Source organism: Podarcis pityusensis, assembly GCF_964106645.2.
Source record: "Podarcis pityusensis genome assembly, chromosome: 12".
Taxonomy (NCBI): Eukaryota; Metazoa; Chordata; class Lepidosauria; order Squamata; family Lacertidae; genus Podarcis; species Podarcis pityusensis.
The window spans coordinates 27071965-27086967 of record NC_138037.1 but is presented as its reverse complement, the minus strand read 5'-3'; the positions used below and the strand labels follow the sequence as shown (position 1 = coordinate 27086967).

General features: G+C 41.5%; 1 protein-coding gene across 11 annotated transcripts in view; it reads right to left on the bottom strand.

The window, feature by feature from the left end:
* AKAP9 (A-kinase anchoring protein 9) overlaps positions 1-11081 on the bottom strand; it is a 103280-nt gene extending 92199 nt beyond the window's left edge. For 9 of the 11 annotated variants that reach the window (XM_080975595.1, XM_080975597.1, XM_080975598.1 and 6 more), the window contains exon 1: positions 10776-11081. In XM_080975595.1, the coding sequence (XP_080831721.1) occupies positions 10776-10823 (48 nt within the window). In that variant the 5' untranslated portion in view covers positions 10824-11081. The remainder of the gene's footprint in view (positions 1-10775) is intronic. The other 2 variants (XM_080975596.1, XM_080975606.1) reach the window with 1 other exon arrangement.
* Between the last annotated feature and the right edge of the window lie 3922 nt (positions 11082-15003).

Genomic DNA, 15003 nt, shown 5'->3' with positions numbered 1-15003 from the left:
GAGAAGTGCTGATCCACAGTTTAGTGTCACGTGCTATAATGGCCAGAGAGTCAACATAAGGAAATGCCCACACACAGAGCAGTGAAGAAGATGCAAAGGAGAAGTGTACTGGTTTAATTTCAAGAGAGCTAAAAAATCAAAATCATGTTGCACCTAAAATGCCAGTATAAAAAGAATCCTCTATTGCAACCTAAAAATCTACAATTATGGACTTGAAAGGGGAACTCTAATTGAATTCTACAATGCAGGAACCACAAAATAAAAGTGAGCATCCCTTGCAATGCCCTAGCTAATTAGAAATGAAGCAAAGCCTTTCCAGAATATCACAAGAAGCTGGGTATACCTGGGAGAAGATGGTCCTGAATGCATGTCATTTTATTAGCAATTCAGTTCAGGCTCTCATGCAAGGTGAGTCTCCACTTCCTATTCCAGCATAAGTATACAGAGATGTTGGAAGTGGTGAATCTTCATGGGTGTTAGGCAGCGCTTGACTGGAAAACAGGCTAGTGTAGGGTTGCCATGTTTCAAGAGGTAAAAATCCAGAGATAAAAAATTGTTGAGCTTTTTTAGAGCCACTGAGCCCAAGCAGCCTGTCTGTGCACACACACAAAAAATTTAAACCCAAAATCTAAGATATTCACTTTAAAAGGTGAAATTCTCCCCGAATGGGCATGTAGGACCCCCAAAAGAGGACATGTCCAGGAGTTCCTGGACGTATGGCAACCCTAGGCTAGTGCTGTCCTGAGCTGCAATTAAAACTACAATTAAAACACTGCTCCTGGAGCAGTCTTTTTCTGCTAATAATAGATAAAATGTTTTAATGTGAGAACTCCCCCCAAACTAGCATTTTGAGAAATTATAAAATAAGGATTCAGCAGATATCATAGAAATTTGTTGCTAGAAACAAATGATTGGATTACTCTTTCGGTTATATAAAATGTTTCTCCCCCTTCCTAGGCAGTCTTATGATGTTTTGGCTTGGTACACCCTGCCAAATCTGGAATTTAAACTCATATACTGTAATCTTGAACTACAAAGGGCTATGATAAAGTGTGTACAGCATATTTTGGAAGGAGTTTATAAGAGGGTGACTTGGGTTCAGAAGGGGAAGAAAAATTAAATTGCTGAAATCCTCTTAATCCTGTTTTGTAGCATCTGAATACACTATGCCATGCATCTCTGCCACAGGTTTTCTGTTCTCTTGTAGACTAATCCAAATCCTTGAGAATCAGCAAAATATTCGTTGGAGCAAATCCTTTTATTGTGAGGACAGAGGAGAATCCTAAGTGACTTAGCATGCTTATCTGTCTAATTTATTATGTATTTTAGATTAAGGAGAAAGATGTACCACTTCATCACAGATTGGTGATGATACAATTGATGCATTTCTGTTTGCTCCGAATATTCCTGCAATTTCTAACTAATTGGTTAATGAACCATGATTATTATTAATGCTGCTTTTTATGTGCTCTGTTCTCACAACTTTAAATAAATGAATAGAACAAACATTGCATACAAAACTATGGTTTGGATATACAGATGTTCCATCTGTTGGAAGCTCCTCCAGAATAGGGTTGGGGAGCATATGGTCCTCCAGATGTTGCTGAACAACAACTCCCACCATTGGTCATGTAGGCTAGTGCTGAAGTGAGTTGCAGTACAACAACATCTGGGTGGCCAGACATTCCCTACCCCTGCAAAATAGGGATGGTATGGTTAGTATGGTAGCAAATTATAAAAATGCAGCTCACAAATTATTAGATTTATTCAACTGAGACCAAAGAAAATAGTACCATTGCATGCTTAAGTTGTTTGTTTTTTTTAAAGAAACGACACAAACTGTAGACATTTCTATGAACTGATGAATATCAATATGAGAAGGCCACAGGGCTTCCAGATTAACCAATCATCCTGCATTCTAATTCCAGTTCTGCTCCACAACTATAAGTAAAAGCTGGGTGAGAGGGAGAATAGAAGTGGCTGGAAATGGAGAATGGAGGAACTGAGACAAAAGGGCACCTCCCCGTTCATTCACCAGCCAGCACCATCCTGCTCACTTGCTCCAGGAAGTCTCTTGGCTTTGAAAGCTCTGCCCCTGCCAACATACATATCTGAAGCATTTAGTTGCAGTGTCCCATGTGAATAGACTAATAGCGAATTCAATTCTCCAACTTGGGGCAACCCTGAGATTTCAAAAGCACTTTTTAATATAGAAAAACTGCTAACTCCACAAAACCACCCAATAAAAACTGAGCATGCCCAGCTGGCACAAAATGCTGACTATTTTGGGTTGGGTGGAGAATGGAAAATTAAGAATGAAAATTGCATTTTCTCAACAATAGCAATCCATGCTTTGTTGTCAAGTGGAAGACCTACACGAGGAAGCCAGCCTCATGCCGAGACGGTAAACTTTATTCAACTATTTACAGGTAGGTAGCCGTGTTGGTCTGTCGTAGTCGAAACAAAATAATAAAAAAAATCCTTCCAGTAGCACCTTAGAGACCAACTAAGTTTGCTATTGGTATGAGCTTTCGTGTGCATGCACACTTCTTCAGGTATTCAACTATGTGTGTGAGCCACTTTAAAGACCTAAATAGTGGAAATGAAAGCTATAAATCTATTAAATACGCAAAAAAAACCCCAAAAACCCAACAACAACAAACAAACCTGGACACCTATTACAAAAATAGTTCCAGCTCACATAATTAAATAAGAATTTAAAATTACTAAACATAATTTGCTCTAACCAAAAACATATGGAAAGCCAGAGTCTACACCATCTGTGTTTTCCATATAGGAGCCAATTATAAACAAGCAAATGTATGCAAGAACTGCAACAGTTGCTGCAATCTCCAAGCAGTACATACCAATCACTCCGTACATATTAGATGACTGAAGAAGTCCAGACTTGATTTAAGACCTTGATTCTTTATCCAAAGAATAAATCTATTAACTACTGTAAGAGACCAACAGTCTCAAAGGAACAGTTTTTGAATATGAATAATGGCCTTATCTTAGGGGAAAATGAAGAACATTCAAGAAAATTGAAAAGGAACATTACCTTGATATATTTTAATGCTTTCAGTGGCTCCTCCACATCCATTCCCTAACCAGACACATTTTAAGAACAGAAGTGGCAGAAATGGGTTTGGGTGGGGAAAAAGGCAACAGCTACAGATAGCAACATGGGGATTCTGTGGCTCTTTTCAGTAAACTCCTGCTGCTCTTAGGGCCTCAGTTTCTTGATTTTTTAAAAAGAGGAATAATAAAAAATGAAAGTTACTGATGGTCAACAGCCTGAAAGTGCCAACGGCCTTCTTAGTCTTCTAGACATTTCAAGCTTCTTTGGTTTCTCTGAGGGTTTATACTCCTATAAAACCGGAAACACCTATTTATCCCTACTGCACAGTGTATAGCACATTCCCAAAATGGAGTTTTGGCCTTTTGAAAAGGAGACCAATAGTGTCAAAACTGGCCCAACCTTTGGAATCAGCCAGTAAACTAGTGATGGCTATCCTGTGGCCTTCCAGTTGTTGCTGGGTTGCAATCCCCATCACCCCCAACTATGACAACAGCAGATGTGAATTGGATTCCAACAACATCTGGTGAGCCACAGTTTAGCCAATTCTGCAGTAAGACTTACATGAACAGTCAACTCCTACTTTTACCAAAGATGTGCTATAAGAATAACTCTTAACATTATAATTTAAGAATTTCTTAATTTCATGTCAAAAGGTGTAGATACAGAAACTCAGGGACATTATGACATGACACGTATGTGTTAAGCATTTATTATGGAATTTAAGAAAGCTGCTCTAGGAGCCCTTTGGGGTCAAGACTAGGTAAAAATTGCTGAAACAAATAAATAAGGACCTTAGTTTTCTGATTTAATATAATACATCAATGCTATGCACATTTGACTCGTAAGTAATTTCTGCTGCATTTAATCTTGCTTAACCCATAGTAAATGAAGTTTTGCAATTGTTATGCTTTCTTTGGGTTTGATTTTTGAAAAGGGGGAAAGCAAATGGTGCCACGTGCACAAATGAAATCCAATTATTCCAGCAAATAATGCCATAATAAGGTGTGTAGATGTCTTTCAAGCTTGCTATTAGGGAGATACAGTGGTACCTCCAGTTGCGAACAGGATCCGTTCTGGAGGTCCAGCCGTATTCCAAAGTTTTCGCAACCGAAGTACCGCTTCTGCGCATGCGCGCACGGCAAAAACTTAAATATACTTCCGGGTTTGCTGCTTACGTTTCCCAAAGTTTACGTAACCGGAGGGATATGTAAGCAGAGGTACGACTGTACTTTTATGAGGTCAACCAAAGCAGCACAAAATTTTGGTTGACAGCTGATGTTGAAGCTATGAAGTTTGCATCTGGTTACAGTTTTGAAATGGAATGGAAGAGGAGGTTCTTTCGGTGTTCGGCAATTATCAGACTGCAGGGAGGTTTCCTGGGAATGAGAAGCATCACAATCTCTGAAGGCATGTGTGTTGGCCTAATAAAGGTATTGTCCTAGTACACTGGTACCTCGGGTTAAGTACTTAATTCGTTCCGGTGGTCCGTTCTTAACCTGAAACTGTTCTTAACCTGAAGCACCACTTTAGCTAATGGGGCCTCCTGCTTCTGCTGCGCTGCCGGAGCACGATTTCTGTTCTCATCCTGAAGCAAAGTTCTTAACCTGAAGCACTATTTCTGGGATAGCAGAGTCTGTAACCTGAAGTGTATGTAACCTGAAGCGTGTGTAACCCAAGATACCACTGTACAGATTTTGATTCTTTTCTTGTAACACAGCTCCCTTTACCTTTTGTGTAGATGTCCTATTTTCCTACATTTTCACCCAGCTTAAGAATGAAATTGTTAATACTGACACTGTGTGATACAGATTTAACCTTAAACATCATGCTGACAAAGTATAAATTCTCCTAAATTCATTAAATGATCCCAATGTTTTAATTTGCACAGAAAAAAAACCTTTATTTACAGGCATAATTAGTAGAAAGAATATCTTGGTGATGACATCTAAATTAGAATTTACATTGTACTGTTTTGTTTTATATTAGTACCAACATATTTTAATAGTGTATACTTTGTTGTTGCTCTTGTGCATAAGATTAGTTCAAGACATTTAACTATTTTTGATGTGATTACTAGGACAAAAATTACGAAGAAAAAACAAGGTTAATTTCGTTTAAACAGTTATATGAAATAAAATCAGAAAGATAAGAATAATTTCTTTGGCTGACCTGTGTATACTAACTTATATATTTAAAGCATTCATAGCCCGTATTAGTAAAAAATATTGAAGGGAGCAGGATTTGACAAAACAACTCCCACTAAAGTAGAAATCTCTGTGTCTAAATGTGGGTTTTACTTATAAACCAACACAGGATTACTAGTCTCTTCCAATCTATGAGCACTAAAAAGAAATTACTGTAGAAGAGGATAGCTTAAGTGATTGGAAATAGGATATAGAGCTTTTCAGCTCTAGGTCACAGGTTTGTGTAAGCCACTGAAGATATGTCTTCAGACACATTCTTCATGCCTGGGATTCATCCACTGGGGAGATGAGTGTAAGGTACAATTTCTATGATCCAAAAATATTTTTTCACTACTGCATTTGCCATGGCAGAAGAAGGAACTTAGAAGTGTATAGAATTGCTCAACTGCAATGTAATTCTATGACCTCTTACTTGGAAGTAAACCTTACTGAACACACCATGGGGCTCGTCTTAATCTGCACATGCTTGCACCTTCACTAATACTGACCTTCAAGTATAGAACAAACCATGGCTGCAAGCCTCTTTTTTCTTTTTAGCATTATGAGAAAAAGCCTAGACTCCACTCAGACTCTCACAGTTCTTGCTCCCCTTTCCTTCTCCAGCAGGGCCCCAATGAAGTCAGAAGTTAACACTCCCATTTTAAATTTACTGCAAGTCAATCATGTAACCTAAGGCCCAAGATGATTAACAGTTAGTGGAAACAATGCAGCTTTTAACTATGGTTTGGAGCCGGCTTCTTTCCACTAACCATAGTTAAGATTACCCACAGTTTGTCCAGGTTCAGACAGCATGGCAAGTTCAGGTTAATCAAAAACTGAAGCAAAATAATCTGAACTTATCCTTGCAGCTGTACTGGTGGTAAGGAAGACTCACACAAGGGGGGGGGAGGGAGAGAGAGGGAGGGAGAGGGAGAGGGAGAGGGGAGAGAGAGAGAGAGAGAGAGAGAGAGAGAGAGAGAGAGAGAGAGAGAGAAGGCTCATTCTCACCAAACTAGGATTTAGTCCAAACCAACTCACGGTTTATTACAAAAAAATCAGATATTTCTTTTTCCTGCACCTACCAGAAATATGCTTTCTAAGAAAATAGGAAGTTTACAACCAAGAAATTCTTGTATTTCTTTAGTGCACCAAACAACAGAGCAAGTGCTGCGATTTCAGCTATTACATCGGCTGTAGTTATTCACTACTACGATTCAGAGACATGCAAGCCCCTTTCTTTGTTCTACAAACAAGATTACTATTCACCGCCCCCTCCCCATTGGTATTGTTTGGAGATGTAGACCTCCCTATATGCCATATGCATAATAAGTCCAAACGCTTAATTAAAGCTGCCTGTTCATTTCTTGGAATGTCACTGCTTCTGCAGAAGACTTGGCAGGGCTTGAATAATAAAGGTAACTGCTGGTGATGGTTTGCCCAGTCAGCAGCTGGTTGTGCTAGACTCTTAACGCAGTGATCAGTGAAAGGGAGACACACCTTTGCATGGGAATGAGGATTAGTACAGGAACAAAGGGGAGGAAGAAGACAGATGATCACTGCAGCCTTGCACTTGTCTTTACAGATGGCAGGGAACAGAAAATAAGAAAATACATTGATTTGGGAAATGAAAACCAGCTTAATAAATAGTCCATGAAATAAATAATCAGCCTGTAAGGAGCAACTGCTGAATTCTAAGGTAGTAAAACTACAAGTGTGTGAATATATATTGGGGGGTGGGGGTGGGGATGGATTCTGACTATTCTAGAAGTTAGCCAGCACAGAAGAACAACAATAAAAATAACTGATGAGGTATCTTAATGGTGCAGTAAGGCAAGGCTCTGCCATCAAGTTCATTCTTGCAAATATTCTATGGTTCTCTATTTCTCTGTAACCAAATAGAAAGGGGAAGGACCCACCGACACCATTACACAGACAAAAGATTGTAGAAATTCTCATGTTTTGCTTGGTTCTGCACAGTGATCACTTAGATCATTGTATCCTGAACACAGCTGAACTGTCCCAAAGTTCCTCATAATGCATACCTCTTTATCAAGTACAAGTTTGCAATCTGTCAGACGCAGCAACAAAATTTACCGCACACAGATCTGTCAGGGCAGAAGGAAGCCCTGCAGCTCACCTATAATCTCTTTCAAGAGTCCACATCACTCCCCAGAAAGGTGGAAGAACATGTGACATCGAGTAATCCTGCTAGATTGACCTTACAATACTGTCTCCTACAGGAAGAATTTGGAAATCTTGTCTAACCTTTTTTACTTGTGATCCTACATAAGACACACAACGCAAATATGGTTCAGCCAAAGTCTTTAATGCTGCAATCTCACACTCACTCACCTAAGGCAGTGGGGGGCTTACTTCTGAGCAGGGATATATAGGACTGTGTTGTAAGGGGATGTGTTTTTACACATTTCTTATACAGCAATCATCTGTGATCACAATATATGCTGTCAGGATACTTTATGAAGACAGATCTTTAGTGCTTCATTAGGCCAGTCAAGAAAGAAAATCTGCCTGAAATTGGACATTAGTAACAGCTGATTTGATGAAAGAGTGATATTACAGATTTAGTTGCTGGCCCTTATGGAAAAACTTACTTGTCAATTTTTGGGGGTGCGGTGGAAAATCCAAGGAGAAAAAAGTGGCTGGGAAAACTCAGCCAGGTGGGTGGGGTATAAATAATTAATAAATTATTAATTATTATTTCATGTGAAATGCTTTTGTTGTTTTTGTCAAAGAGCATGATTGGCTTCCTCAAACAACTCATGGGGCTTTATGGAGATACATTATAGGTTAATTTCCCCCCTTCTCTTTATGCTTGGCTAGCTGATTACTTCTTATGATGGTTCCCCAATTACTTTGTGTTGTGTTTATATGTTCATGTGTTATGGCGTATATATTTGCAGGAGATCTTTTGCGGTCTACTTGTTTTGTTCTAAACATGCATAGCCACTTTAAGGAGCTTTGTATGCATTCATTCAAATGAGTGGCAAGATGCGTTGAAGCCCCTATGATGACTTCTTGTAAGAAGCTAGTAAATGATCACCAGAATGTGCTGCTTGCCACATTATATATGACAGATGTGGGTAGGAGACTGAGAAGCAAGCTTCTATCTTTGTTGTACTTTTGGGAAACAAGGTGGAGCAGAAGGAGAAACTGGGTGCTTACTATCCACGTCTCCTCCAGTGTTGATGCCAAGAAAGGAAGAATCTAGGAGGGACAAAGGATAAGTCAAGACAGGCTTTATCTAAGCCTTCCTGCCAGAGCTGGAAGAGCTCTGGAGCAGCCTTCCTCAACCTGGTGTCCTCCAGATATAGTTGGGAGTCAGCCCCAGCCAATGGCTAATGATCAGGGATGATGGGAGATGTAGTCCAAAACAACTGGAGGGCATTAGGACTATCACAATCTTCTCACCCATTTGCCTCTCTGTTCTCCTACAGAAAATGAAAATATAGCATGCAGAATAGAGAAAATAATATTTTGGGGAACTTCTCTATCAGCTTCTTCCTCCAACCTGAATTTAAATAAAAAGCTTGCCTGACTTTCGAAACAGTATAGAAATTTGATGTGTAAGTTAAACACAAGTAAAAGATTAGGCGAGGAGAGGAACCCTGATCAATAGTTCCAAGGAGGTTTGCTTGTTGCAGACCCTATCTCTCTGTATCTACTGATTTGGGGAGGGGGGGTATTTTAAATTAGTTGATTTTAAAAGATTTTATTGCTGCTTAATCTCTTGGTTTAGTGTATTTTACCTAGATATTTATGATTTGTTTTCAACTTTTTGTAGTCCATTTTGAAAGTTTTGGCTGAAGAGCAATGAATTCATTTCTTAGATTAATAAACAAATATGTTCTTTATACTCAGAGGTGTCAAATGGAGTTTCACCATTGATGGGGTCTCTAGATTAGGTACTCTATATCAAAACTACTGCAAATGTTAACATTATCCAAATCTATTTTCTTTCCAAATTCTGTTACTTGGGATAAATTGTTCACTTTGGCCTTTCACAGATTAAGAGCTGGCCTTTCACGGATTAATTGGTAGCCTGATTTACAGCGTGACAGACTAGCTCTATTGTGCTACATTATTTATAAGCATGGTGTGAAGGCAATTTGAGTTGCTTTATCTGTTTAATGCAAATTAGTTACCCATTAGCACCAAAAAATCCTATCTATCATGGTGCTAAGGATATAATAAAAATGAGACTTATTCCATTTTTTAATGCACATCTCCAGATTTTAAGAGGTGAGGTTTAAAATTCAAATTATTGCAGCCCAAGAGCTCATTAACGGAACTTCGGCAAGTCATTATGTTTCTAGCCCTAACACAAGCGGTCAGAATAAACCAAACATGTCTCCTCCTTTTTATGTATTTTTACATTATGATAAATAGTGATGTACTTATTGCAAGGATAAAAAAAATACCTTGTTTTAGAGCACTATGCAAGTCAAAAACATTATAAAGATCAAACTAGCAAGCACTTTACACATAGAAACGTCCCTTTTCAGCTATAACTAATGAAAGCTGCAGAAAAAACCTTAAGGGTTGATTATTATTTCAAATGTCACTTATTCGTTGAGTTTATTTATCCCACCACCAAACATGACACAGGCTAGATTCCAACCATCTACTGCAGTTGAACCATCAGAGAAATCAGGTGTACAAATGTCAGCTCCACACCACTTCTTTACACGAATGTGGGATAGAGGTAGTGATTGGTGCACAAATGACCGATAGCTGGTTACACATGTCAGGAACATGCATGAAGTCTTAGTTTATCTTCTTCGATTTTGGACTCTACTGCTTTTCGTCTACAGCGTTTTCAAGTATGTGTGCGTGCATCTTTCTTTATTGTACTTCTGATTTAATATCACTAGGCCTCCGGAATATGCATTCGAAAAGCGACATCTAAACACCTGCAGCAATTAATTCAAGCCAAGCCAAGCCTGGGACGTCCCTTCCTCCCCTTGGACCAGCTGATCCGGCACGAGAAGAGCCACACACAGCCCTTCCTCCTTGGCACCTGTGGCATTTTCCAGGCATGTGGCCGCTTCTGTCCAGCAACAGCTGTCACGAGCCAATCGCATTACTACACATACAAATCGGAAGGAGGCTCCTCCGAGCTGGGTCCTACATTTTAAAGAAGGGGAGGGTGGGTTAAAAAATAAAAATAAAAAAGCAAGAGCAAACCCGCGGCGATCGACGCCGCGCAGGGCGCGCGCACATACACAAAGAGAAGCGGCAAACAAAGAAAAACGCAGCTCGGGAAGGATGCCAGGGCCCGCCTCGGAGGCGCACGATTCTCCCCCGGAGGAGCTTTAATATTCCGCTCAGTCCGCAGCGCATGACAGCGGGCAGAGGGGCGGGCCCGGCAAGCTTCACCTCCTCTCACCCGTTAAATCCAGCCGGGAGGCGGCCACGCATTTCCCCCGACGGCAGCCCCCCGGGGTCGGACTTGGCCCGCTGCTGCCCAGCGCCTTCCCGCCCCTTCTCACCTTCGCTTTGCCGGCCTCCAGCTTCTTCTGCCTCTCCTCGTCCTCCATGGCCCCTGCGCGGAGAGACAACAGCGTTACTGCGCGCCAGGCGGAAAGGCGAAGGGGGCCGCTCGCCCCCCAGGCGCCCAAAGGGGACGGCTCCCCTCTGCGGCTCCTCCTCCCCGGTTCCTCTGGCACCCCGGACGCGCTCAGGGCGCTACGGCGACCCGGGACTCCGTGGCGTATCCACCGGCGCCGCCATCTTCATCTCCACGTAAACATGCGGCCGGGGAAAGTGACGTCCGCGCCGCCGCTGCCACCGCCTCCTTCTCCGCCTCCTCCTTCCCACCGAGCTGCCAGAAAGCGACCACCTCGAGGGAGTTGCTTCTCCCGCGGCGTCGCGCGTCCCAGGGCGGGAAGTGGTTGCCATAGTGCAGGCTTCCCGACTCTTGGCCCTTTCGCAAGCCGTTAGGGTTTTAAGGCGGGCTTTCTTTCTGAGTTAAAGAGCTCAGTTCCGCGGAAGCGACTGGTTGGAAGCTGCCGCTTGGACACCTGTTGGATCTCGAAGATGTGGGCGCCTCTGAACATGCACAGAGTGCGTTGAACGCGCCCCCCCCATCCACAGCTGTGGCGCAACTCGTCCAGGCTAAATGGCGTGACTTGCAAGCCAGACTGAAACGAGAAAGGTGCCCTGTTGCAAAGGAGAAACATGGCTCCTGCCTTTTTAACCTTTGTGCAGTTGGGAGAAATTTGGTAGATGTAGCTGAAATTCCCTCTTCTACGCAGCTGTTAAAACTAGTGGAGACTTGTCATTTTAGTCTGGGCGGAGGCCATCACGCATTTTTAGAAATCAAGCATAGGGGTTACTCTAAGTGATGGACAAAATCGGTCAGCTTTGGTTTCTCAGTTTCTCATTTTCCTAATCTGAAGTACAGTTCTCCACATTTCCACATCAGTTTGGAAATGTTTCCTCTAAAAGTTCTCATGAAACTCCATCAGCACTTTAGTGCAAATTTACCTTAATATAAACGTTTTTGTGTGCAATTTTGTCTAATACCTGTGTTACTTTCACAAATATACTTTCATTTATACACACACTTTACCCTAGCATATCCATTTTTGTACACATTTCTTGACTGGATAACTAAATTGCAAAATTTAAAGAACACTGAGTTTGAAGAATGTCTGCGTGCAGTTTTATGTTGTGTTTAGGAAAGTGCAAACTGGGTAATGTCACCTCTGAATGTGAACTGAATCAAATGTCTCCATCTCTGTACCTGACCCTTCTTTCTCAGACCCTGCTTTCTATCCCTTTCAGAGAGGCACCTGCTTGAGCCAAACAAAGTTGTAGATCGGGCATCCCCAAACTCAGCCCTCCAGATGTTTTGGGACTACAACTCCCATCATCCCTAGCTAACAGGACCAGTGGTCAGGGATGATGGGAATTGTAGTCCGAACACATCTGGAGGGCCAAGTTTTGGGGGGGCCTGTTGTAGATAGTTTGACTGGGATCTGGAGAACCTTACAACAGACTCATTGTAAGTAGTGGCATCAGAGCAAGACTTTGTGGGTGAAGGTCCCTGTTTAGAGAAGTTTTTCATGTCTGATGTTTTATTGTATTTTTAATATTTTGTTGGAAGCTGCCCAGAGTGGCTGGGCAAAATGAGCAGGGTATAAATTATTATTATTATTAATAATAATATTATTATTATTATGAATGAGTAGCAGAACCCCCAGACAAAATGGCTGGCTTCCCACATTTTTAAATAAGATCATTATCCAACTATATGACGGGATGATATGGGATTGGGGGGGCAACTCCCATCTCTTGCGGGGACGCAGTTAGTGCCAGCACCGTCCGTTAAGAGTTTGGGTGTAATCTTCGACACCTCCCTTTCCACGGAGGCGCAGATTGCAGCTATAACAAAGGCGGCATTTTTTCATCTCCGCCAAGCTAAGCAGTTGGCCCCTTACCTCTCTCGCCCTGACCTAGCCACTGTGATCCACGCGATGGTCACCTCCAGACTGGATTATTGTAACTTGCTCTACGTGGGGCTGCCCTTGAGACTGACCCAGAAACTCCAGCAGGTGCAGAATGCCGCGGCGAGACTCCTTATGGGGTCCTCGCTGCGAGATCACATTCATCCAGTGCTATACCAGCTGCACTGGCTCCCGGTGGAGTACAGGATCAGGTTTAAGGTGCTGGTTTTAACCTTTAAAGCCCTATACAGCCTAGGACCCTCGTATCTACGGGACCGCCTCTCCTGGTATGTCCCACAGAGGAACTTACGGTCTTCAAACAAAAACATCTTGAAGGTCCCAGGCCCCAGAGAGGTTAGGCTGGCCTCAACTAGAGCCAGGGCTTTTTCAGCTGTGGCTCCGATCTGGTGGAACGTTCTGTCACAAGAGACTAGGGCCCTGCGGGACTTGACTTCTTTCCACAGGGCCTGCAAGACAGAGCTGTTCCACCAGGCCTTTGGCTAGGGCACAGCCTGACTCCCTCCTTTGGCAATCTTCACAGAACTCTAGCCCAATGGTTGCCATCAATTTGATTTGAATTAATTTTATAATGAAAGGATTTTAGAATGTTGTATTATTTTATTGTTAGCTGCCCTGAGCCTGGCTTCAGCTGGGGAGGGCGGGATATAAATAATAATAATAATAATAATTATTATTATTATTATTATTATTATTCATTCTGTGGCTGTAGACCACTTGCTGACCAGAGTTGCACATGGTTTGGCATAGTTTGCTAAGCTATGATTTGGCAAGAACAACAAGCATGTGGGCATTCCAGAGCAAAAATTGCCCTTCCCCTGATACTGATGTAGAGCTGCCCAGCAGAACTGTAAACTAAGCCATCATTTTCTTAGCACAACATGAACCAAGGCTTAAGTGGGAAAGAGGAAAAGATACATAGATATAAAGGCACCTGTCCGGTTACTCATTCAGTGAGTGCTCACCTGTTCACTTGCTCTCTCTAGCTGGTGCCTGCTGTTCACTCATTTACTCACCATCATGCCTCATGTGAATGACCCCATTCATGAGTACAGTTAGCATACTATTAACCAATTGCCTAAGCAGGTGGGCTTATGGCATACAAATGAGTTGGTTCATTCAATACATGAATTTATATATGATGGGGCTCACGTGCAACACTTTACCCATGGCTGCCATCAACCGTATTCTGAAGCAAGTCTTCTTAAACCACCCGATTACTAATTATATTAAGTTATTGTTGCTTGGCACACTTTTAGTTTGTTTTAAGGAATAATGTTGGGTTACAAAGGTACAACATGAAATGCCTTCTCTCAAAATATTTTCATTTGATTTCCTATGATAGGTTAGAAAGGACAAAGGCATTTAAAAAACTGGATTGTTTCATAATATATTTACTTAATTATACTGACTTTGAAAATAGTTAGCTCCTAATATCACATAAGAAGTGTGATCCTTCTAGAGAGCACAGGAGGATAGCTAGGGAATTAAGTCTGAGTCAATTACATCTACAGATCAGGAAATACCTTCAAGGATAATGCTGTTGTCGGCAGATTTTTTTGTGAGAAAGGAGTTAGTGATGCTGCAAATGAGGCCATGTGCATTTTCACATGTCATGAATATCTAAGGCTATGATAGCTATGGATTGCATAGCAATGATAGATGTGGAATAAGGCAACAAGAAACACCTCATAGCACCAGACTCCATTAAGGAGTAGCAAATTTCCCTGCCTTCTGATCATCCTGATACCGTGGCTTCATTGGCCATCTGTTCTGACAAATTAATTTTCATTAATGTTAATTTCCCCTAAAGGCCTATTTCACATATTTATTTTTCTTGCTGAAATTGCATCACACAGTTGTGCCCACAAGGACAACAGAGTAATCCATTTCTGTTTCATATTAGTGGCATGCATCTCGGCCAGAGTTACACACACACACACACACAGAGAGAGAATATGTATTCAGTCAGTGTTAACATTATACTTGGTTCACATTGTCACTTGATCTCATAAATGGCAAAACCAAAATTAACTATAAGTGATAATATCAAACACAAGAATGAAAATGTGCAGGTATCTTGTAAATATGGTTCTTCAGCCTTAAGTGTGCTGGACAGAAAGAAACAAGACTTTTATCTCCAGGATATGCATCTTTACCCTTGTGACCTATCAATGGGATTAAAGCCTGTCAGGAAGAAAAATTGCAAAGAGATCTGTGAATAAAATATTTGAAGCAATGTGAAAATGAA